Source organism: Ammospiza nelsoni, chromosome 1 (genome assembly GCF_027579445.1).
Source record: "Ammospiza nelsoni isolate bAmmNel1 chromosome 1, bAmmNel1.pri, whole genome shotgun sequence".
Taxonomy (NCBI): Eukaryota; Metazoa; Chordata; class Aves; order Passeriformes; family Passerellidae; genus Ammospiza; species Ammospiza nelsoni.
Genome location: NC_080633.1, coordinates 119,581,160 through 119,606,374, shown reverse-complemented (window position 1 = coordinate 119,606,374; position 25,215 = coordinate 119,581,160). Strand labels below are relative to the sequence as shown.

At 42.4% G+C, this 25,215-nt stretch overlaps 2 protein-coding genes and 1 long non-coding RNA gene across 3 annotated transcripts; 2 read left to right on the top strand and 1 right to left on the bottom strand.

Moving 5' to 3' along the window:
• The first annotated feature begins 4,844 nt into the window (after positions 1 to 4,844).
• Positions 4,845 to 8,816, top strand: TCF24 (transcription factor 24). The gene is made up of 2 exons (XM_059486488.1): positions 4,845 to 5,297; positions 7,928 to 8,816. Exons 1-2 carry the CDS (start codon positions 4,845 to 4,847, stop codon positions 8,039 to 8,041), a joined length of 567 nt encoding a protein of 188 aa, XP_059342471.1. The 3' UTR covers positions 8,042 to 8,816.
• Positions 8,817 to 10,736: 1,920 nt separating this feature from the next.
• Positions 10,737 to 15,959, top strand: LOC132083278 (uncharacterized). Its single transcript, XR_009419909.1, has 4 exons — positions 10,737 to 10,849; positions 12,362 to 12,472; positions 12,943 to 13,035; positions 13,451 to 15,959. It is a non-coding gene; the product is annotated as an uncharacterized LOC132083278 (long non-coding RNA).
• On the bottom strand, positions 14,816 to 24,556 carry MCMDC2 (minichromosome maintenance domain containing 2). The gene is made up of 14 exons (XM_059487898.1): positions 24,149 to 24,556; positions 23,932 to 24,062; positions 23,781 to 23,840; positions 23,268 to 23,463; positions 22,155 to 22,277; positions 21,882 to 21,989; positions 20,498 to 20,626; positions 19,749 to 19,980; positions 17,914 to 18,119; positions 17,443 to 17,609; positions 16,925 to 17,101; positions 16,071 to 16,213; positions 15,456 to 15,565; positions 14,816 to 14,982 (listed from the first exon to the last, which is right to left on the bottom strand). The coding sequence occupies exons 1-14, from the start codon at positions 24,246 to 24,248 to the stop codon at positions 14,816 to 14,818; spliced, it is 2,049 nt and encodes a 682-aa protein (XP_059343881.1). The 5' UTR covers positions 24,249 to 24,556.
• Between the last annotated feature and the right edge of the window lie 659 nt (positions 24,557 to 25,215).

Below are 25,215 nucleotides of genomic sequence, written 5' to 3'. Positions count from 1 at the left end.
GTGTTGGGACACCTGCTGTCAAGTTCTCTGTCAGTGACATAGTTGAGCATCCCATGGCCTAGTGAGGAGAAGTCCTCCTTGAGCAGGCATTTTTTAGTTCTCCTTAGTAGGCATTTTCTGGGCAGACCAAGAAATCTCCTTGGGATGTGGGAGAGCTGGTCCCCAGAGTTGTGTGCTGGAAGGCAAATCTCCCTGCTCCCTGGGGAGTCTGGGATCAGTTCTTCCACATCACATCACAGAGTCAGAGGGTTTTCAGTACAAGCTTAAGGATATGTTCCTTAAGCAAGAGCTGCTTGTTTGAGCCCCAGAAGCTGATTGAGCAGAGGGATGTCTGTCGAGTGCATTTTGAAAAGGTCTTGACTGCAGAAAGGATTCAGCAATGCTCACTTGGGCTGGAGGCAGCCCTGGAAACCTTGGGGCCGCAAAAACATGGCTTACCAGGGCTGCTGGGAGGCTCCTCCACTGTCCTCCAGAGAAGCAGTGTCTTCATTGCTTTGCACCCTGGCGGCCAAAGGATGATCTGTGGTGCCGCTGAAGTCCATCATCGCGCCCCTGTACGTACTGACAAGAGTAGCTTTTGTCAGAGTGGCTCCTCATGGCTGAAGGGAAACCCCCTCCGAGGCTGCCAGCACCAGGCAGAGGTAAACGTTGAGGCACAGTTTCAGGACTTAGAAATACAGATGAATTAAGTACTTAACTTAGAATTTAGTGCTTAAATTCAGAACCGACAGCATTCCTTGCCATCCAGCCCTCTCGGCCCGGCGGAGGCGGCTGCTCAGGGCTGTGGATGTCAGCCAGAGGGCAGAAATCGCGGCGGGGCCGGGCGGGGCAGGTCCCGCCCGCTCTCCCAGCGCGGCGCTGGTGGAATTCTCGGGCCGGGCAGTTTGGCTGGGATGCGCGGGCGCTGCCGGGCCGGGCCGGGCGGGGATGGAGGCAGGTGTCCGGCTCTCTCTGCGCCGCTCCCGCCCCGCCGGGTCTCAGCGGGCTCCTGCCTTCCCGGGACTTCTAATTATCGCTAAACTTTAATTTTCTTGGCGGCAAACCCGGTAACGAATCGCTCAGACTTTGTTTTTCCACTGCTCCCGAGGCTTGATTTATTGTGTCTCTCTTATCGCACAATCGGGCTTCGTTCAAAATGTTATTCTGGGCTAATTCCATACCCCGGTATTTATTTTGACTGTCCCTTCTCATTAGCGTTACTGATTTCTAATCGCTCCCCGTTCCCGGTTAAATCCCCTCTCTCTGCCCGCCCAGGCTCCCCTCTTCCACCCCGTTCGTGTTTCCATCCCGTGCCCGTCAGCCAGGACCCGCTGCCCCGCGGCTGCGGACGGAGCCTCGCCCGGGGGAGCCCGCTCCGCCCGGGAACATCCGCGAGCCGGAGATGCGGCGGCGGAGCGAAGAGAAAGGGCTCGCTTTGAACAGGGCATCGCCCGAGCTCCCAGCCCAGCGATTAAATTTCTCTCCTCCAGCAACACCGTTACTTTATCCTAAGAAAAACAGCGCGAGCGGGGCGAGCGGCGGCGGGACCCGCACGGAGCCGGGGCCGGGCGCGGGGGAGGGCGGGGGTCGAGGGGAGCGGGAGGCGATGCCGCCCCGACAGCTCCGTGATTGATGACCCACCCGCCCGGGAAGGGGCGGTCGCTGTCGCCCAGGCTGGAGGGGGGAGCCCGGGGATCAGGTACGACACAGCCCCGCCGCACCCACCGGCCACGACGGCTTAAAAACACCGCGGCCGGACGGGACGGGACGGGACGGGACGGGACGGAGGCGCCGGAACCCGGCAGCGGGCGGGAGCGGTAAGTTCATCCCCGGGCGGGCACCGCGGGGTCCTGCCGGGCAGCCGGGATGCGGGACCGGGATGCGGGACCGGGATGCGGGACCGGGACGCAGCAGCCGGCGGGGCCGTGGGCGCCGGTGCTGCCCCCGCACAGCGACAGCAAGCTCCTGTTTCTCTGCGCCGGAGAAAGGGCTTTCGGTACTTGTTACCGGAGTTACGCGGAGGGCAAGGCCGTTTTAAACCCGATGCAAAATAATTCGGATTCACCGTGTTTTGCCCCCTAAGGAGCAACGGAAAAGTTTATCTAAGGTTTCCACCTGTTTGTTTTCAGTTTGTGCGCTCTGCTCTGGCGTTTTCCGTCTTCTCCTTGTCTGCATGGGCAGCTTGCCTTCATCGCCATTTCATTCACACAGAATACAAGACTAAAAAAAGTGTTGTGCTGGGGTTTTTCTTGGTAAAAGATGTCAAACCAATCATGTCTTTGTAGTGTCATGTAAAATACAAATGCATGTGCATGCATTAGAAATCGTGCACTAGAAGTGCTTTAGAAACTACACAAATACTTTAACTGACTTTCACAGCCCTGTCCTCAACTCTCTCAGCATACCAGGTGGCAAGTGGGTGCTTGCAAAAATTACTGCGATTACTTTAAAAACCAAACATTTTTCTTGTAAAATTTTAAAAGGCAAAATGACTGTTGCCCAGAGGCTTTTCATTTACTTTAGTTTTTAGCTGCATTTTTTGGACCATGAGGTTTTGGCAATGCCTGAGTTTGAAGCACCTGGAATGAATGTCCTGATTACTCTGGGGAGAAGAATGATGCTGCCCGGTCCCAGAGTGCAACAGAAGTGATGCTGGCTGTGAATCCAGGAACCACCACGATTTGACTACACATGTGTACATACCTACTGCAGATCCTTTGTTTGGTGTAGCAGATATTCCCAGGCCATTTGCTGTTTGTCTGACAGCAGAGACATTTAATTCAGAGTGAAATCTCTCATTTCCACAGCTGAAATTTAGTACTTTTTTTCCATAGGCCCAGGATTTTATCTCATATAGATGTGAAGCTCCTAAACCAGAAACTCCTATTTCCAAGGGCATCCAAGGAGATGAGGTTTTTAGGTATGTACATTACTATGTACTGTATGTCACTCAATGTAATTTCAATTCTAAATGTGAATATACACCAGCACAGCAAAACCAAAGTGTGTGTAAAGCAGCCCTAGTCCTGCATTTCAGTAGAGGAGCAGGTATTTTTGCTAACCCAGTCTGTCCCTATCCTGCTGTTAAACATAAATTGTTAGATTCTTTTTCTTAGTGCCAGTGAAGATCACTGTAATTATCTGAAATGAATGTCTTGATGTCCATTTCCACAATGATGATTTTTTTTAAACTAAAATGCATCCATATCTGACTATGCCTTAACGCACACACCAACAAAAAAGCACATAATGATTTTTTTTAAAGTTAGAGACAATAGCCAATGTAAAGACCATTTTTCAGCCCTCACTCACGACAAGCTCATGGGGTTTTAATGTAAGATTTATTTTATACTAATCATAAACACCACAATAAAAATAATAGTAAATTTTTTTCCTTTGGTTTAGAGTTATAATGTGCATAGAATATTTCACAAATAATTTCAGTCTAAACTGTACTGCTACTGAAGAGACCATTACATGATAATACTCTGTGAGCCACATTAATAGCAAATTAATCACAATTAATTACCCAAAATAATAACAATAAAAAAATCCTAAATACAATCAAATTGTAGCATTGCAAAAAGGTTTATTTAGAAACCTTTCCTTGTCTTTGATAGAAATCTTTAACCTCAGTATGTTCTTGAAATGCTCTGCAATATCAAGAGCTAATTCTTGTAAATGTATATATTCAGCCATTTATGTGCATCAATGTTATTTAAACTATTAATTACACGGTATTTGGATGAAATTAAAAGGTTTAATAACCTATTCCTGCCCTTGTCTAGCCAGGCTGTCACAGGAACAGACACTCCTAGCACGTGAAAGCCAGGATCTGGGACACCCACGAGGGCTGCTTGGCTGAGGGCAACAGGATCAGGTATTATTCCAGCTAAGAAGTGCTGCACTTCGGGGAATATTGATAGAATTGCATTTTTCTGTGAAACTGAATGAATTAAAGGACTGTGAGTTGTATTACAGGCAGAGCTGACAGACCATCCTCATAAAAAGCTGAAAAAAGACCTTAAGGTCACTGTTTTCAGCTGTTCTTTAAATCTTTTTATTGATGTTTTCAAAAGGTTATTTTGCCCCCCAATGGCCAAAATACATCTTACAAAATTCTTTTGAAGTTTGAAAATGTAGATGAGAAAGGATAAGCATGCAATTTCTTTAGTAAGGTTAGGGGTGGGAGGACAGGAGAAGTCAGTTCCTGATCCTTTAAAATTATGGGTCAAATTTTGCCCTTCAAAAACTGAGTCCATGCTCTGTAGCTTCACTTATTGATGCATTTGAAAATTATATTTTTCTTTCCATAGTCCATGGAGCACTGATCACCTGTTCATAAAATTATTGCAGTGAAAATAGAAAATACAGAAAAATATACTATACATAGAAAATATACTAACAGTATAGAAAATATAGAAAAATATAGTTTATATGGAAAATATACTAAGAGTTCCACATCCCAAATCATAGAGTTTTAAAAACTGCCTTTAGCGTAATTTTTAGTTGATTATAAATGGAAACTACTGTGGCAGTGCCTCTGGGTGGTGCCTGTTGAGTTTTCTCAGAAGTCATCTCTGGGCTATGAGTGACTCCAAAAAGTTGCTCTGTGTAATCTTGCCCAAAAAATCAAATACTAATTGTTGTGGAGATTTTAACCTCTGTTCTGTACCCCTGGGTGATGCTGAATTTGTAAGCAGCGAGTGGGAAAGCGGCTCACAGAGCTGCATTCCAGCTTTTCCCAGCACAGGCAGTGCCTGCCTTTCTGACCATCCTTATTTTCAGAACGCGCTAGCTCCAGCTCACCGCGGCATCTTACTGTGGAGATGCTCTCGTTGCTTGCAGGACCCTCCCTGCCGGGGATGGACTGCGGACACTCGGCCGAGAGCAGCGAGGAGATTTCCAGCCCGGGGGCCGAGCCCGATTCCTCTGCCGGCAGCAGCACTTGCTGCCCGCCGCTGGCGGCCGGGCCGCGGGCCGGTGCCGCTCCCGGTGCCGCTCCCGGTGCCGCTCCCGGTGCCGGTGCCGCTCCCGGTGCCGGTGCCGCTCCCGGTGCCGGTGCCGCTCCGGGCCGCCCCGCCGCCGCCAACGCGGCCCGGGAGCGCAGCCGGGTGCAGACCCTGCGGCACGCCTTCCTCCAGCTGCAGAAGACCCTGCCCTCGGTGCCGCCCGACACCAAGCTCTCCAAGCTGGACGTGCTCCTCCTGGCCACCACCTACATCGCGCACCTCACCCGCAGCCTGCAGGATGAGGAGGAGACACCGGGAGAGGGCCTGGGCACCCTGCGAGGGGATGGATACCTGCACCCTGTCAAGGTAGGGAGCTGAGGGACAGCCACCAGTGAGTGAGTACACTGGCCTTGGACATGCAATTGAAACTAAAGATTTCATGTCCTTGTACCTCGCCTAGAGGTATTACATGGAAGTTCTGCCTGGACTAACCACTGTGCCCAGGTCTTGGGGGTCTGATAGAAATATTTTGGAGCTTTGTTCCTCCAGCTTCAGGAACTTTGCACCAAAATATCAAATCTTGTGTAGATCCAAACCTGTGTTTTGGAAATGAAGGTCAGCACAGCAGGAGTCCTTGCATCTTCTTGGTCCTCGTGTGGAAACCTTGATGACCCTGAGGGACCCAATGGATCCTGCTGTGGGGGGTGTATGCAGTGAGGTGACACTGTCCCACAGCTGTGAGGGCTCTATGTGGGGAGGTGACATTGTCCCACAGCTGTGAGGGGTCTGTGTGGGGAGGTGACACTGTCCCAACACTGTCCCATAGCTGTGAGGGGTCTACGTGGGGAGGTGACACTGTCCCACAGCTGTGAATGGTGTATGTAGGAAGGTCACACTGTCCCAACACTGTCCCACAGCACTGAGGGGTGTATGTATGTGCTGAGGTGACACTGTGCCAACACTGTCCCACAGCAGTGACCCAGCATGGCTGGGCCTGCTTTGGTTCTGCTGCCCCACCAGCCCAGTGCCCACAGAAGTGTTAATTACCAGCCATGTGTTAATTGCTCTATGAAAGTGCTCTACTGAAGCATTTCTCTGGTTGGTATACACTCTTCCCTTTGTCAAACAAAAATCACAGCGATGCAGAGGGGATGAGAGAGGGGAACTGCTCTTGGAGAGGAGCGGGCTGGAAACTGTTTCCAAATGCAGCGCTCACTGACGGATGGGGCTCAGACACCACCGGGTGTTTTCTTTGGCTCTGCTCACAGGGAGTGAGTTAGAGCACTGGGGTGTTTGCTTTTCTTTTTAAGAGTCTGAATTTAGAATGATTTCATTAAGATTAATTTGTGAAGTAATCTCTAATTTCTAAAAAGTGCCTAATTCACAGAGAGTTCCTTGTTCACAATGTTGATTGCTATATTTTACAGTATGATGTGAACGTAGGCTTCTGAGGCCATTTAAATGATTAGCAGACTCATAAAGAAAGCAAAACCTCTATATCAATTAGAAGATGGCCATAATTTAAGTAAAAAAATACTGTGATGTATTTCAAAATTATTTCAAAATAGCTTCTGTTACTTCCCTCTGTCAGAGTGAAAGGACACAGGTCTCATGGCACTTTTTATCCAGCTGCCAACTACTACTGGCAGAAAAATACTTTTGAATAGTTATTACAGCAGTTAAATGATCCAGATGCCCATTTCCCAGGCTACTGGAAGAGAGTAATGCTGGATTCACCTAAGCAATTATTTTTTAATGAATATGTTTGATGAATGTGTCACAGTCAAATCCTAGTATGTGCTTCAAAAACCCCAAAACGCAGGATATGAGACAACCTTTAGAGATAAAATCTTTAACTAAACTGATAGATTAAGCATAGTAAATGCAAATAGTGAGGAAAGTTAAATATTCAAGTACAGTTGTGTGTACATTAATTGAAAAGTATGGTTAATGGCTTTGAAGTTGGATGGTTTATTAGTGACAAACTCTTAACATCACACTTGAAATGAAATTGCTGAATGAGATCACACAGTCTTTCTAAGTGAGAAGATGCTTTAGGTTTTTGAACAGAAGAGCTGAGATTTATCTGCAGTATTATTAAGTGCCCTTTACCCACAGGAAAGGTGCCAGTCTGTTCCCAAAAAAGTCTTTAAAAAACTGCATTCTTTTGGAACAATGTGCTGGCTGCATTTCAGGCATTTCTGCATCCAATGTGTGTAACAAGTTGTCTCTTCAAGCACCCACCTCTCTAATAGTGACCCTGGCACAGCAAACAGAGCTGGATGCTCCCTCCCAAGTTCTGGGTGCCCAGCTGCAGCCACCTGCACCACAGGGCTGCTTGCAGTGAGAAACCTGCTGGGGTTAGAAACTCAAGCTGTCAGAATAAATATTTAACACCAAGACCAACTGATGATTCCAAAAATCAGTGAGTGTAAAGATGAGCTGCGCCATCTGAAATAGCTGGAGCTGACAAGAACAAGATGCTGAGAGTGCTGAAGACTGCCAAGGTGCAATTACATTAAATTCCCTTAGGCTCACAGCCTTCAGCAGCAGCCCCTGTGGTGCAGGTGGCTGCAGCTGGGCACCCAGAACTTGGGAGGGAGCATCCAGCTCTGTTTGCTGTGCCAGGGTCACTATTAGAGAGGTGGGTGCTTGAAGAGACAACTTGTTGGTGCCTTGAGAGGGAATTCTTTGTTTTATTCTAACAGAACATCTGTGACACAAACTGAGCTTGGCTGACTGACCAGCACAGCCTGCTGGGGCATGGCAGGGTTGGGAGCTGTGCATAACAGTTAATTACCAAAGCAAATATCCAGGCTGAGCTCCAAACAAGCTCCAAATGTTTTTCCATCGAATGACACAACAGGAACTGTTTGGTGATAACAAGAGTTTCCTATTTTCTCGTACTGTGATTCCATCAAACCTTTGCTGAGAAGTGCAGCTGGAGTGCAGAGATGCCAGGTGTCTCAGTGCTGTGCTTGTCTCCTCTCTTGCAGAAGTGGCCCATGCGTTCCAGGCTGTACATTGGAGCCACGGGACAGTTTCTGACTCACTCGGCACAAGGAGACAGCGCAAACCATGGGGAAACATCAACATCTTCACAGATCTAACCTCCCTTCTTGCTTTGAAAAAAATGGTTATTTATTACACCTTATATAAATATATATTTAAGTTAAAAAAACGGTATCTACAGACAAACTGTAATTGCTGAAATGCTGTTTGTAGAGGAGAAGGAATTGATTCTTAAATATAATTAATACCTCATTAAGTTAACGTGACACATCATTGGTTTCTGTCACTGCTGCCATCTGAATGAGGGGAGCTGGTGGTGACTGCAGCCAGCACCAATCCCAGCAGCAGCAGCAGCAAAGAGCTGCCAGCAGAATCAGGTATCCTTGTCCTCTCTGGGACAAGTGCTGAGACAAAGGAGAGGAGGAGTTATGTGCTAATGGCCAAGTACAGGGCAAAACAGGCAACTGTAATCCCACACAGACTTTCTCCACTGCTTAAAGCCGATGCAGAAATCCCCTGACCACAGCTGTCAGGTCAGGGCTCCAGCCATCGGAGAGTCCTACGCGTTTGTAGCTATTGCTGGGAGTATGGATGCATGTTCATGGAGTAAAAATGCGCTGAAACCTATCCCTCCTGCACAGAGTGCTGCAGTTTGGGCACTGCTTGTACCCACCCCAGGACTGTGCTGCATCTTACACAGGGCTCAGGCTGTGTTTGCTCCCCCGGCACAGCCACGTCTGCTCACCACACCACGGCTCATTTCATTTAAGGGGTTCACGTGCTGGAGCAGGTGAACCCAAAGTGTTTTCACTTAAACATCTGTATTTAGGCAAGAAAAAAGTTGAAACTAAATGCACAAATGTCATCCTTTCTATCTGTTCTGTAAAACACTGTACTTCTCATATGGTTTGTTATTGCTGAGGTAAATGTTCTATTAAATATTATTCAGTGAATATCATATACTTTGAGTTGCAAAATCTGTTGTCAGTTTCTCATTGTACATGATAATATTCTAAATTTATAGATGCTGTCTCCTTTCTGAAAGCTTCATGGTTTAAATTTAAAAATTTTATTTAGAAAAATGAAATTATTAGCCAGAACAACTTTCATAAAAACAGTATGGTAAAATCTGGAGCTCTCAACTGCCCCTGCAGCATTCTGAGCTTTTAACAAGATAATATACCTGGAAGGGACAGTATTCAAGAACAGGGAAAAAAAATTTTAAAATATTCCTCAGTGTTTTTAAAAGGCTTATTCCTTTAAATGGCATTGAAAGATTCTGACTGCTTAACCAAGAAGCAGGGGGTCAGTGGGACATCAGGAAGAATTTCTTCAAAGAAAGGGCTGCTAAGCATTGGAATGGGCTGCCCAGGGAGGTGGTGGAGTTGCAGGTGGTGGAATCACCATTCCTGGAGCTGTTCAAGGAAAGTCAGGAAATGCCACTTAGTAGGTTGATCAAACTGACAAGGTGGTGATAAGTCAAAGGAGATCAGTAGTCTTCTCCAACCTAGCTGAATTTGTAAGAATGAAAAATGCTTTAGCAATAAGAGCTAAAACCATGGAAAGTTATGAATGGATGGCACAGAGATTACATCTCAGACTCAAGCAAGCTGCAAGACCTGTATCAGTTTCTCATTGTACATGATAATATTGTGAATTTATAGATGTTGTCTTCTTTCTGCAGACTTTAAACTTTAGAATTACATTTAGGAAAAAGGGAAAACAAAAATACCAAAAATACCACCAAGAACAACTTTTGTTAAAAAAGTATGGTAAAATCTGGAGTTCTCCGCAACCCCTGCAGTGTGTACAACTAAATATTGACAATGCTCTGCAGACAGCCAGAGAATCAGAGCAACAAGCACTGTAGCTACTTACTGTAGCTGTGTCCCTAAGACTTTTTCAGCATTTTATGGAATTCTTACATGCCTGTTGGAACATGCAAAATTACAACAGCAGTTTTTCAGTTAAGAAGAGTTCTTCATATTTATGAGTGGGGATTTTTTTCCCCTTGAGACAGATTATTCTGCATCAGAATTATGCCTTTCCTTCCAGAAGACACCAGCTTAGGCAAAACGCTCCCTTCGACCAGGGCAGGAGCTTTTATCTTCTAGAAATTTACACAGCAGGATAACAACAGATTCTCTGAACCTGCTTGCTTCAAACCTGATGCTTGGTTCCAGTGCTACATTTCCTAAGAACAGTTAATATCCTCGTGTACTGAAACTGAAGAGTTAGGCATTTAACACTAGGAATATGCACGTGCCTAGGAACACAGCTGTAAAATGTTTACACACTGCTATCAAAAGCTGGCTTTCTTCATGGAGGAAGCTAAAAGATCTCGGCAAACATCGGTCACTGTCATCACAGCCGTTCCGTCGGAGGGATGGGACAGGTGAATTTCCCGCGGCCACAGCAGAGGCAGGGATGTCCCCTCCGGGCAGCTCGCAGCCGGAACTCCAGCGGCGCCTGCGGACCCGGATCGTTTCCCTTCCCGTCCCAATCCCGTCCCTCTGGGCAGCTCGCAGCCGGAACTCCAGCACCGCCTGCGGACCCGGATCGTTTCCCTTCCCGTCCCAATCCCGTCCCTCTGGGCAGCTCGCAGCCGGAACTCCAGCACCGCCTGCGGACCCGGATCGTTTCCCTTCCCGTCCCAATCCCGTCCCTCTGGGCAGCTCGCAGCCGGAACTCCAGCACCGCCTGCGGACCCGGATCGTTTCCCTTCCCGTCCCAATCCCGCCCCCCCGGGCGCTGTCCCCGTGTCCCTCTGCGCGCGCAGCCGGAAGGCGCCGCTCCCGCCCCGCCCCGGCGCGCCGCGTATTTAGCGGGATCCCGGCGGGAATCGGCCTTTCCCTTTCCAACGGGCACGGAACTGGAGCGGCTGCGCCTGCCCGCCTCTGTTCGGGGTGCGTGGATGGATGTGGCGGGGCCCGGCCGCGTCTGCGGGGCTCCCTTTGGCGGAGGAGCCCCAGGCGGTGGCTGGGAAGGGGAATGCCGGGGCGTGGGACGTGCCCGTGCTGATCCGTGGCTTGGGAGCCGTCCCGCCCTGCCCCGGCCTCGGGCGTGGGAGCGGCCGCCGAGTCTGATGAGTACAAATTGAAAGAGGGGAAATCTGGGTCGGGTACGGGAGGAAATTCTTACGGTGAGGGTGGCGAGGCCTCTGGAACAGGAAGGCTGTGAGCGCCCCAAGCCATGGTGGCGTGTAAAGCAACCGGGCTGGATAAGGCCTTTAACAATCTGGTCTAGTGGGCGGTGTCCCTGCCCGTGGCGGGAAAGGGTTGGAGCTGGATGATCGCTAAGGTCCGTTCCACACCTTTAACATTCTGAGGTTCCGTGGTCCTGCCGTGTGGATCCGCAGCGATCCGTGTGGTTCCTCAGCCGCCTGACCCCCGCCGTGCTCCTTGGAGCAAGTCCTGCTCGGCACTCCAGACATGTGCTCGTCTGGAGCAGTCGAGTGATTTCTGCCCTTCTCAGAGGAATTAGAAATGGTCCCGGGTGGTGAATGTGGGAAATCGGGATTGTTTTGACATGGCAGGTCAAAGCAATGGCTGTAATCTCAGGAACTGCAGGGATGGTTTCAGGTGCTTTTCTAAACAGCCGGAGCTGTCACTTGAACTAGGAGGGATTGTCACGCGGCTGTGGCTGTGCCTGTGTTCCCCTGGGCGCTGGGGTGGCACGGTTCAAGCTGACACTCCAGCCACAGGATGCCCAGGAGAGCCGGTGCCGTGGGAGACCGAGATGGACCTAATTACTGAGTGCCACTTGGTGGCTACTTGGAGCTGTCTCTTGGCTCATCAAGTCTTGAAAGGAATGACAGCTTGGACGTTCAGAGACACTTGGTTTTGCTGACAGATCGTTTTCATCAGCAAATGCCTGTCATGATTCAAAAGATAAATTACCTTTTATTTTCCTTTAGGGAATTGGACAAGGGCTGAGGTGACCCAGACTATGCCCTTGTTTGGGTTATAGGCACGGATCCAAACTGGTGGGGTCTGTCAGGGACAGGGCCCCAGGAGTATCAGCAGCTTCTGGGATAATGATCTCCTGCATTACAGACTGTGGTGTGAGTGCTGAGCTCAGTTCAACTGGTGGTACAACATCAGTGAGTTCCCCAGTGTCCCACATGAGCTGGGGTTAAAGGCTGTACCCTGCCAGGGTGCTCCTCTCCCCAGCCTGGCTGGTCATTAGGAGCACTGTACTTGTCCTGCAATTAGTCATTGGAGCTTGTTGTATGAAAATGGTCATGTCTCTGCTTAACCTTGATCTCAGCTGATGCTCTGTCCCAGGTAATTACAAGGAGAGCATGGGGTTCCTGTTTCTTGAACTGGCTTACTGTTCCCAAAGAAGTGTTAATGTTTTCTGCTGCTGGCTCAGCAGTGGAGCTGTCTGAATCAAATATCTTCTTTTCATTGTTTTAGGCAAAAAGTGAAGGTCAAGATGAGTTTGTTGCTGGCTTTGGGAATCCTCAGTCTGGACTCTGCCATGCCTTGCAAGCAGAAAGATGCCACGTGAATTCTGGGGCTACAGAAGTAAGTCTTACTGTACTTAAAGTAATCCATACTGGGACTTCAACTGTGTCAATCTTGGAATATATTGCAAAGGGAAAGGTTGCTGTGGTAGTAAGATTCACCTGTAGAAAGATAATCAGCATCTGGGGCTTGAATGTAAGAAAAGGGGCTTGCATTTTTGTGCCCAAACAGCTGTTTTTCTCTTGGTTGTACTCAGTCTGTTTTGTGCTTAGCAGTTAAAATGAAGGCTCTACTTCACCTTATGGAACTACAACTCCTGAGACAAACTGAACCAACTCCCTTGTATTTAGTACCTGGAAAAGCAGCCTTACACAGGCAGGAAACTGCTGGCATTGTGATGATACCCTTTGCCGTTTACCCAACTGAATGTTGTGATGAGCACTGTTGTATATCTGATGTGCCAGCTAATCAGTAGGGTTTTCCACTTTGATTTGCTCCTGTCATTTCTGATTTTATTTATTTTTTCCAAGGTTCTGTGACATCATATGACCACTTCCATGGTCTTCCAGCCTTGTGCCAGCAGGAGAGCCCATCCACTTGTGGAAGTGTGGGTGTTTAAGGAGGTCAGTTGCTTTTCTACTGTCACAGTGCTCAGACTCCTGCAGGCTCTACTGCCATCCAGGAAAGCCTGTACTGGCCATGTTGGCTACCATCCTTTCATTGTGGTACTGCTACAATTCTTCCAATTTGCAAGAGCTCATGGGAGAAACTGGGAAGAAGCAAGGATTAAATGTTGTGCTCTTTCTGCAGAAAACCCCTTAATATTGCTTCTCAAAACCGGTGATTTATAAAGGAATTCTATTTCAGTCTACCCTTAAAGAGTAATTTTTCTGGCATAATGATGAGACTTTTGCCGTTTACCCCTCTGAATGTTTTTTGATGTGTATCTTGAGATCTGAAATGCCAGTGAGGGTAATGCCTTTGTGTAAGATTAATGAAGGGTACAGGAAACTAACTCATTATTGCTATTGTTCTTAGCTTGAAAACAGCAGCCTGGAAGGTGGAGTTCTAATGCACTTGGAAATGCTTCCATTGCCCTTCTGCTCGTCAGAAATCCTGCTTGGTTCCACAGTACAGCGAGGAGTAACTGTTCGCTGAAAATTAATAATCCTGGAATGAAGTTTGGGGTAGAGTGTCACTCTAGAAAGAGAAGCGGCCTTCTGGGCAGTCTGAAGACTTAGTATCAATTTTTGAGTGTATCAAATAAATGGATCCAAAGTGAATAAGGCAAAGATTAAAATGTGAGAAAAATAAAATCTTGGATTTCTGTTTTCAGTAGCTTATTTTTTAGTTGAGGCTATGGGAGCAGTAGCACTCTGATCCTGCTGGATGACATCCTGAGCATGAGTAACACAAGCCTTAATTATTCAGCTTGTTCAGATTTGACAGAAGTCTGGACAATTTTACTGCAGCTTTTTATTTAAGGTGTATCTCTTGGATGCAAGGCTTGCTGAGGATTATTCCTACTGCTATATCCTTACTAGGAAGATGAAACACAGGAAAGCCTGTAGCTGGGGAACCATAGGGTGCTCCAAAAACTCATCTCCTACCACATGTTCTTCATTTGTTTTTACAGTGAGGTATACAGAGCTGAACTCATCCAGCTACCTGCTTACCAGATTGTCTAACATTCTTTTACCTAACTGTAGCACTCTACTATCCCCTGCAGTCTATATAAAATAATGTGGAAACACTGGGTTTTGCAGGTTGGGGTGGTTTGGTGGGTTTCTTTTGTGGTTTGTTTTGTAGGCTTTTTTGTTTTGTTTGGGTTTTGGCTGCAGGAGCATCTGGCATCCTTGTCTAATCTTGTGTTGCTGTAGTGTAAAAAAAAGACACATAACATGAAGCAGTATGATGATACTTTTATACATTTCAAAACCCATACAACATGAGTAAGTAAAGACTGACTTAAACTATGAAAATAAGATTTTTAATGTTTTAAAAACTCCTTAACCCTTTTGGTGAGTGATAGATTTGAAAGGAAGCAACAAGAAAAACTGCTGAAATGAAACATTCAATTCTGAACCGGTGGTTTAATTTATAGCTGTAATCTTATTAAAAATCCTGAATCCTAAATTACTCCTTGCTTAGCTGTTGATGGAGAGTGGTAGCTAGGAAGAGAATACAGCCCCCTGGTTGGGGCTGTATTCTGAAGCCATGGCTTTCCAGGATGAAGACATACCTCCTGCATTCAAATAACTCAGGAAACTTGTAATTCAAGTCCTGTCAGCTATGCTTTATTCCTTGGTAAAACATCACTGAACTGTCCTCTGTTTTTAGTAATTTTGGATTTCTAACTGTAGCCTCTCAAAAAGCCAAAGCCTCAGGCTTTACTTAGAGTTTTTACTCTTCATTAGTGTTAATGTGAATTCCTGGGCTATAGGCAGAAATAAACTTCAGCAGTTGATGGTGGCACTGCATGAGGTAAATATCTCTCTGTTGCAGGGAGTTTTCATCACTGAGCTCAAATGGAAATACAGGATTTGGTGCCACACACAGTGGAGATGTGCCTAGGCAAAGAAGAAATTAAGCTGTAAGACTTGATATTTGCCAGTACTTCGGGGGAAAAAAGAGCTATGATGCAAATTATATAGCAATGCAGTCCTAGATCATAATTGTTACCTTGCTTCCAAATCTGTGTGTGAACAAATAATGGCTGATGCTTAATAAACAAAAGAAGTCCAATGTTTTTTGTTTCCCCAGGGAGGGAAATCTGTCCTTGGTTTAACCTGAACCAGTGTTAGAAGAGCAGTGCCTTAAATAAACTGGTATGAAGGACAGACTTGGTGCTGGCCTGTGGGCTTATTACATACAGCACTGAGACAGACTGACAGACTTCTCCAGTACCAATCTTGAGCAGTGGAAGTTCTGGGTTTTGATTTGAAATTACCTGCTATTGCAATCAATGGATGTAGAATTTGCTCAGACTGGCAGATGTGACAGTGATGCACCCAAGGCTAAGGAACTGTTGTGCATTATTTACCGTGTTTCAGGGTCAGCGATGACTCGAGCAACAAGACCGCAATCACTGCGTCTTCCTCAAGTACTCTCTGCCTTAAACTGAGCTTGGCATGAGCCTTAGCCAGTGAAATCCTAAGAGATCAATAGAAGCATGTCAGAAATAAAAAATAACTGCAGGCACGAATGCAATGTGTACTGCTCTGTATCAAGCACTTGTGTAAATTACGTTAACACTGGGGTGGCTTTTTTCATACTTCAGCTCTGCAGTTACACTTACCACTGACAAAATACATATTATGCATGCTAAAAAGTGGAACTTAGCATGTTATCCATTAATACTTTTTTTCCTCCCATAATAAAGCTGTACATATTTAAATCCCTTTTTTTTTTTCCAGATAACTTTATGAATTATATGCTTTGTAAATAGCTGGGGTTTTTTGTTTTCTTTTGCCTGGCAAAGTTGTTTGAACTTGGGTTTCTTTTAACAGTGTCAATATATAAAATAAATGGCATTCATAAATAGTAAGATTGTTTATGCTTGAACTTTTCAAAACATGAATCTTACGTAGCTTTTTATTAAACAAGCTCTTGAGCAGATTAGCACAGTTTCTCTTTGAAAATGGGAAGTAGGACATACAGAATTTTTAGAGCAGAGGCTGATAATGTTGATCCATGAATGGAATCTCTTCTCACCCTACGACTTGCAAGATAATAGCCCTGAATGAGACTTTCTGCTTCTGAGCTCAGTTCAACATGAAGATTCCTAGCAAACAAAATAAACTAGAGAGAGGGCATGAACTTTAAATATTTAACAGGAAAATAAGGAATTCACCTTTTTTTCACATCTTTTAATATACCAGTGGCATAGTAATACAGGCTGGACAATATATTCTACAAATAGCTTTACTAGTAAAGACAGTTGTCACCATTTGGCTATACTGAATAAGAAAAATATGAAGGATAATAATAAGGACACATCTTGGATAGTAAACAAAATCATAGAATAGTTTGGGTTTGAAGGGATGTTAAAGGTTATCCTGTTCCAACTTTACTCCAATGGGACACTTTTCACTAGACCAGGTGGCTCAGAGCCCCATTCAGCCTGGCCTTGTGAACACTTCAAGGGGGAATCATCTGTTAGTTATGCTACAGCTATAGACAATTTAATTAGAATTCAATGTTAACTTCTACTGGTGGTTGTAAACTTTTTGGTCAAAAATAGATACTGGAGATCTGTTCTCGTATGAATGTTAACATGGTATGTTTTCCAGAAATAAGCTCAAAGCTCAAACTGTATTTTTTACACTGACCCTTGTCAAGACCTGAAGCTGCTTTTGTCAATGATCCTAAGAATGCTAGTGGAAATATGGTGGGGGAAAGGGCAGAAAGTGAGTATTAAAAGTAAGCAGACAGCAGAGAGAACTTTCTGATGCCAAACCCAGTATGATATTCAGAAATATAATGCATTTCTAAATTATTGTAATTTGTTACCTCCTCATAATCCTGTGTTCTGAACTGCTGTGAAACTTTGTACAGCATGGCTTCAGGATGAATGGCTTTTTTCAAGGTGTGATGTACAACAGGAGAAGACAGGCGACAGGAAGGAAACTCATTGTAGATCAAAATTCCAAAACCATCTACAAGGTTAACTGGAATCAAACTCACATCCTAAAGAAAAGATCCATAGAAAGAAAACATCTGTATCTTTATTTTGGGTGTTTGACTTGTAGAAGCATCACAGTGTTTTAGATCTGAAATATCCTATATCCACTTATACTGCAAGATTATCTAATGAATTACCTGTACGACTTGGTAAAATGTTGTTTGAATGACACTCACTTTTTTGGGAAAGCTATCTCATTTTAGAAGATACTTGATTTAAAGTTACTTAAGTTGTGACTTTCTGGGAACTCCTAACAAGTTTTATTGTTTTCATTATTTTATTGGTGGAAATAAACACCAGTGACAGCTATAGCACAGTTCCTCTCAGAACAAGGCATGTGCTTTACCATCTGTCCTATTAGAAAGTTCTCCTTTTGTATATGTTTCTTTGAGGAAGAGTCCACATCTACAAAGGACCAAAAGTTGGTCTGAACTGAAACAGTGACTTGTTGGTCAGCCTCTTCTCCATACTTCTTCCCAGGAATAAACACTGTTGTTGTTCTGCTCTCTAGCACTAGGATAAGACAAAATTCATCAGTTACGTGATGGATTGAGCTTAGCTATAAATTCTAGTCCCACACACATCTGAATTCAGTCATGATTATGATTTTGCTGGATTGTTATGATTAATGAATGTCTGTAATGTAGCAGATTTAAGTTTACAGGACCTTGGCTTTTTTGTCCTTGTGTCCTACACAGACCCATTAAAAACAGAGTACATATTTTTGCAGCATTTGAGGGCCATAAGCTGGGGAGCAAACCTAGCCTTAAATCTCATATTGTTTAGTTCTGTCCCCTCATTAGGAGTGGGAGATTACCAGACTGTAGAAGTTCAAGTTTATCCTTTTTATATGAACTCAAGTCTCCTATGTAACAGATGCCACCCTTGGCCAGCACAGCGCTGCAGGCTTGAATGCTGGCACTTCCAGTTCCGTGTTTATCTTTGGACACAGAAGGGAAAATGTCACTGGAAGGTGGGTGTCGTATGCCACGGGGCAGAAGACATAAGCTGTAATTCAGAAGCCTGGAGGATTAAATAATTCTGTCAGTCATAAATTGTTAAATTACTAACTTCTAAAAAAAGCTTGGTAAGTATTAAGACTCAAAAAACAACAACAAAAAATCCTTAACATGAAACCAGCATCAAAACTAACTGTTTAAATACAAAAGGTTCAAGCCTGCTTTCTAACAGCTGCCATCAAGACACTTTCTTATGAATTAAACATGAGGCAAATCATGGGTTGCTGAAGTAAATCCTAGGAAATCAAAGATGTCTCATCATTTAACCCCACATTGTTAACTCCTCTTTTTATTCTACGGAAACTTTTCCAGTGATTTAAAATTTTAGAGGATTAGTAATTCTGGCCATCTGGGAAAAATGAAAAAGCTGGAACTTATAAGCTCTGCCTTCCTGAGTTACACACTCCCTTCCAATTCTTTCAGAGAAAGAGGGTATAAAAAATCATTTTCATCTCCTGTACTATGTCCTTTGGCACAGAGAGGTTGCAAATTGTCTGTCTGGTTCCACAATCAATGCTTCTTAATGATTTTAAGATGTCAGAGCATGGTTTGCCCCACTGTTATGCCCTGGGAGAAAATTACTAAGTAAAATTAGTAAGAATTAGTAACTAGGTTATTGCAGCAATGGAAATATGTAGGAAATGCCTACTTTGACAGGCTGCTGATAGTGAACACTGTGCTAATGCAAAATAGTACAAATTACAATATCAATCATGATTTACAATGTGCAACTGTTTAAATATCAACCAGATGTTTTGATTCTTAAAACACAGAACTGCTGTTTGTCTTAAGAAATCTTAACCTGTGAAAAAAGAAATCTTGCAGTTCAGGTTTTTAAAAATTTGAACTAATTCCTACAACTGTTAAATTTTTAAAAGGTCAAAGTTTTGGGATGTTTTTCACAACAAAATATATTAGTGAATTGGTTGAATAAATTCCAAGTGAAAATAAAATTCATGCCCCTTTCAAGATCTTGAGTTATGACAGGAGAAAGTGATTTTGCTTAAATTAATGTAAATCTGAGTATATTGTACTTTTCTGCAGTGCATGTAAGATTATATCAACAGTTTATTATTGCATGAATAGGTAAATACATAAAATGCATAGTGAAAAATATTTAAAGGCAACAAGCAGCAGATTTATTATGTGTAAAGATGCATGTGAATTCTAATACCTTATTTGAATGGTTTTTATGAAAAAGAGATAAAAATGTAAGTATCTATTTATACACTGGTTATTTATTCAAAAGGCTGATAGCTGGAAATCAGTGACGAGAGAGCTTACACTTGAAAAGTTGAGCCCTTTGTTTTTGTTACCAGCTTCTGGGACAGCCTTCAGTTTTGGTTTTAGAGGAATGAGCTTTTATCTGAACTCTGCAAACCAGTGCTAGTGTTAAATTTTTACAGTAATCTTATGAGTGTTTTCAGAAGTTTTATAATTAATGTTCTGATCTAGAGTTATCATGTGAAAGAAAAATGTCCAAGGGATAAAAATTGAGTATTTAACTAAGTTGGAGCCTTGTATATTCTTTTAAAATAAAGTCTGTAGCTTTTCATATCAGACCAATCCTATTATCTTTAAAAAGACTAGATTTTAAATTCTAATTTCTGTGGAAAACAAAGAATCTCTTTACCTGTCAATTACTAGTGGGTCACTTGTCATAATCAAGAGATCCAGATAATCTGAATTTTCTTTTTCACATGTCTGTACTAGACTCAGCAATATTGCAAGTTTAAGAGTATTGTAAGTGCCTGGTGGAACAACTTGAGAAGCAAAGATGTTGGCCAGGACAGCAGTAAACCTCCAGCATGAACTTGAAGTCAGTGAGAGCAGATACTTAAAATTCTCACTGACAAAAGAAGGACCTAATGGAAACAAAGTACAGGTGAACAAACACATTGAAGAGACCTATGCAGGTAAGTTAGAACAAATCACCATTGGAGTCTTCATACAAAAAACTTATCAAGAACAAATATATCTTTGTATTAAGCACAAACTCAGAATGTAAGCATCTGACACTGTTAATTTTACTTCTAAAAAGGTGGCAGACATGATCTGTTAGAACTGATGCAATAAGAAAGGAAAAACAAACTGAAATATCAGGTTCATTTTATATGATTACAAAGTACTTTCCAATGGACAGAAGATGGAAAGAAAAGTTGAAGAACTACTACATAATTAGGGAGTTTCTCAATGCATGGAAAGCAGGCAAAAGCAGATACTCTCAAATAACAGCAAGTACACATTTGAGGCTATAAGAGGAAAGTCCCTGAGTAGTTTTGTACTCTGGACCTCAGATAATAAAAAAATGTACCAATTATCAAGATTTTTTTCTAGGAGATTTTCCAGGGTTTAAGTCAATTTTTAATGGAACTTTCTTACCATTTGGTTTATAGAGCTGTACACTATTGACTTCTATACATGCAGTCATTTGTAGGCCATTTTGTACACAAGCTGGAATTCCTATAATCCTGTAATGGTTTCCTATTGTCATTTTATTGGCCAGTTCATCTGCAAATAATAAAAAAACTAAGTGCAGGGGGGCAAAGCTACAGATAGGTTAGGGCATAAAAACAGTTTTAAAGATATGGTCAGAAAACTTCTACACATTCTGAACGTTTGATTTTATGATTTAACATTGGCAGAAAACAGCTGGAGGCCAGATCGATAATGGATTAGAATAAAATGAAACATACAATTTTAATTATTTAGTGCAAAAGATAAGGAAGCCACACCAGGTTAGGGAAAATAGATTTCATGAAAAAGAAAATGGACAATGCATTTAGTCCTGCATTGAAAAGAAAATGAGTAATTTTTTGCAAGTACATTTCCTACTCTAAAGTTTGTGACCATTATCAGTCGCTGTCCTATAAAATGTCAGAGAAAAACCCCAACACAATAAAAAGGAGATACAAACTACATAGATTTCAAAAAGACCCACAAATAGCTTTGTGAACCTTTATATTCTTGTGCACCTTAGGAAACCAAAGCCCACTTATTTTTTTAAAATGAGAATTAGATCCAACCAGATCTCAATCTCAGCCTGAGAAACACTGTAACCACACTGAGCACTAGAGCCAGCAGAAATTTACTGCACACAACTCTCAGTATCTTGACCACAGACTGTTCTATAAATTTTTATTATAATTTTAGTACTACTAGTTCTTTCTATTTAGTTTTCAATAAATGAACCATAGAATTCCCTAGACTTTTAGAATGGATGAGGATTTTTGTTGCTTGTCTTTGTGTTTGTTTGGGGTACTTTTAAGAATTCATGGAAGTATGTTGCTGAGTTGTGATTTTAGTTGGATATTAACATTAGAAATCATTTAATGTTTGTGGTGGAGGTAGAGGTAGTAGAAGCCAAAAATCCTGCTGGAATGTGGAAAACAGCTAGATTGAGTAAGGATGTTAAATATACATGAAGTTAGTACAGAACAGCATGACTAAAGGAAGTAGAAAGGAGGAAAAAAAACAAGCAACAGTTGTAGTAAGACACTGCTGAGTTGGGCAGGGGATTTTAATTAAATGGAGGTGTAAAAGTGACACAAGAATTTTGTTATTTACACTCTGCAATCACCTGTGCACACTGCTTTGTCACCTAGCTTCTTCTTATCAAATTAAGGGGGGGAGGTACAGAAAGAACTGCAATACAAATAATAACTTTCACCATTTTAGCAAACAAAAAAAAATGAGCTACAATTGCAAGGGGTTCTTATAGATCAATTCTAAAACATTTTTGATGGAACTCCAAAGTTCAGCTTACCTCTCAAGAACAATGTAAATGCCTGAATCCTAAAATGTGATTTATCAATGGAATATCCTTTCAAAGCATTCAGAATTTTAGCATCAATCATTTCAACTATTTGTTTATCTTTCAAAAAAAGGCAAAGAAAAAGGTTAATTCTCTTGAAAACATCTCTTTTTAAAGGACTGGTGTATTTTAAGTGGGCTTTTCCCACTTAAATATTTTGTTTACTTATTATATAACAGAAGTAGGAAACTACCAGATCTAAAAGTAAGATTACATAGATCCTACCACCAAGTACTCTAAATTTCATGTCTTCCTGCAGTGGTGAGGAACACAAGCTACACACAAAATCAGTCCTCACTGTAGCAGACTCTGTAGCTCCAGGGCAATGCACTCTGATGCACCTAAACCCTAAAAAAAAAAAAAAAAAAAAATTACCAACCATTTAAAAGGAGGGCATAGTTCTAGTTTTAAATTTCCCAGGGAGAACAGAAGCAATTAAAACACTGGACCGTGAAATTCTAAATTTATTATGTGTTTCTTCAGATGAGCTTCCCTTACACATGGCACTAAAATAACCCATGTGATTTATCGTGTTTGGCCACGAGATGGCAGTTTCCCACTGCACATTCCCAAGACGAACAGCTTGGCCGGGCTTTCTTGGGGAGCGAGCCACTGCGGCTTCTGCCTGCCGTGGGAATGACATGGGATATGGATAGTTACTATTAGAGGGACGTGTCCTCGTAAAGATGTCTGGGTGACTTAATCTGCTGACTCCAAACTCTGGGATTTTGCATCTCTTTTATAACTGTATGGACTCTCTTACAGAAGAAGCAAAAAACAGCCTTAAAAGTACTTAGGGCCTCTCTCTGCAAAGTACAAGCAGTTCAGTAATACTCCTCAAAGCAGTAGTTCCGCAGAAGTCAACTACTCATCCAAGCACCACTTGTTCTATGCTAGGAGCTTTTGCCAGCCACTTCAACGTATTGTCCTGTGGTGTTTTTTCATAGACAGTTTCCAAGAAAAAGGTATGTTACTAGTTTAGCTAATTTACTTTTAAGATATTTTATTGTTAAATTAAGATATTTAAGTATTAAGTTATTTAAGATATTAAAGATATTCAAGTTATACAAGTGACTTATGTTTTCTCCTACATACTATCTTCAGCATTAGAAAAAGGGATTGCTGGCATAGCTGTTCTTCCAAAACATTTAATAATGCTGAGCAAGTCCACTCCTTTCAATTAACAAAAGTCCTGCTGTGTTCATTACAAAAATGTATGCACATGCAATAAAACTATATAGGAAAGTACCTTTGTTAGGCTAGGTTTTAATGTCTTATTATCAAATTTATTTAAAAGCTTTTGAAATAGTACAGATTAATTTTTATAATTTTTACTACCTTCAGAGAATGGACAGGTTTCCTCAGTACAAAGAAATCTTGCTCCTTGTGTGTATTTTGTTACAGTTCCCATTGCAATCACTATCCCTTCAGACATATAAAATCTTTGAGATGTGTAATTAAAGGGATATGCAGAAAGACTCAGAACATAACTCGGTAAAGGTGGCAAATGTGTTGGTTTCAGCAATATACTGATCTAGCAAGAGACACAACACATTAATATAAAAACATGTTTTTATTTAAAACTGCTTTACTTTTTATGGACAAACACACAATGTGATACATAACTGTTAAAAAAATTCAGAAACACATGAAGAGTAACTAGGTTCCATATTAATTCATCTCACAATTGCAATGTGGTAGGGTGACTCTTCCAGCTATTTTAAATTATTAATAATTTAAATAATACTGCAACCAAAGGGAAAATGAAAACTTAATACAACAGTATTTGCTAATATTTTACTATACTTAGAAGATTCAAGATCTAAATGGAGAAAACCAATGGAGACTCACCTGGGCTTCTGTCTGCAACTGTTCAATTAATGATAGTGTCTTAATAGCTACAAAGCATACCTGTGATGGAAAAATAACTTCATTTAAGAAAGGAAAATCTTGTTAAAATTTAGATGATGCACTTTTGCCTATTCATCTGTTATGCACTTACTGACTGAAAAATCTGTGCAGCTTGTAAGGGATTATGAAGAATATAGTTTCCAAGAGTTGCATCCAATTCAGCAATGTCAGAAGGATTGATTGAAATAATGAAACGATAAACAGCATAACTTTGTTTTGAGTCTGTAAGAGCAAAAAGTATTTTAAAATAATGGATTTGTTAACATAACATTATGTATCAATTCAACAGACTATGTATTAAGTAATACCATTATATTTTTTGCAATCATGCACAAATTTCTGAAGGCCACCACTCCTGTCAAGGTAGACAAGGATAACTTCCCTCATTTTCTGTATTTCAGGATCCATCTTCCAAGATCTTTGCACACTTTATCCAGCTGTGGGAATAAACTATGAAGAAATGATGGTAGCACTGGCCATGCTATAACAGTAATAATAAGGGTACATACTAACAAAGCCACACAAAATTAAAATAGTCTCTTTTTGTAGCTAGGCAATTCTTGAAGGATTTTAAAAATTCAGTTCAAAGCTCTTTCCAATGACTGACACATACTCTGTTTCTAGAGTAAATTTCTGAAGAATGCTCTAGTGTTTTCATTTCCTTGGTGAATTATTTCACTCTCCTAATTCCCTAACCCATGAAATTAAAGTCTCTGTTTAATTTAACCTCCCCTGTAGATTTTATAATCAGTCTATCAAGAGTAAGACTTAAAATTTTATCTCCCTTATTTGAGAAGTCTGTCATAGCTGTTAAAAGTGTGAAACTGGGCAACATCCCTATTCTTAAAATCTGACTTTGCTACCCTGCTGTGATCTCCTGTAGCACCTACTTAAGGTGCTGATCTTGCACTTACTTCCATGCATGTACACAGATGTTCAATTCTGATTCCCATTGGCAAAGCTCTAACAACTACAGTTTTGGTTTGGAGGCTGATCTTGCTCTTTAGTGCGGTTTTCATTGTGTATTACCCACATCTCTTTCTATTTTATTTTTTTTTTAAGAGCAGAGTCTTGTACCATGAAGCATTACTTTGCAGAATTTAGAAGGAGAATTACTAAGGCCAAAATACGGTATCCAGTATATATGCATTTGTTTCAATGTCTTTCATGTTTTCTTCGGTGAAATGTCCACAGTTGTCTCTGTAGACGACCAATATGAAATAACACGCGAATCTTCAAAAATAAGACTTACCTACCTGGTTAAGGATAGGACATGGAATTACTGAGCTGATGAGGGATCAAAGCTCACAGCATATGAGAGATGCCCTGTAGGAATGCACAGAAATTACTTTGGGAGGACAAAGAGATCAACATC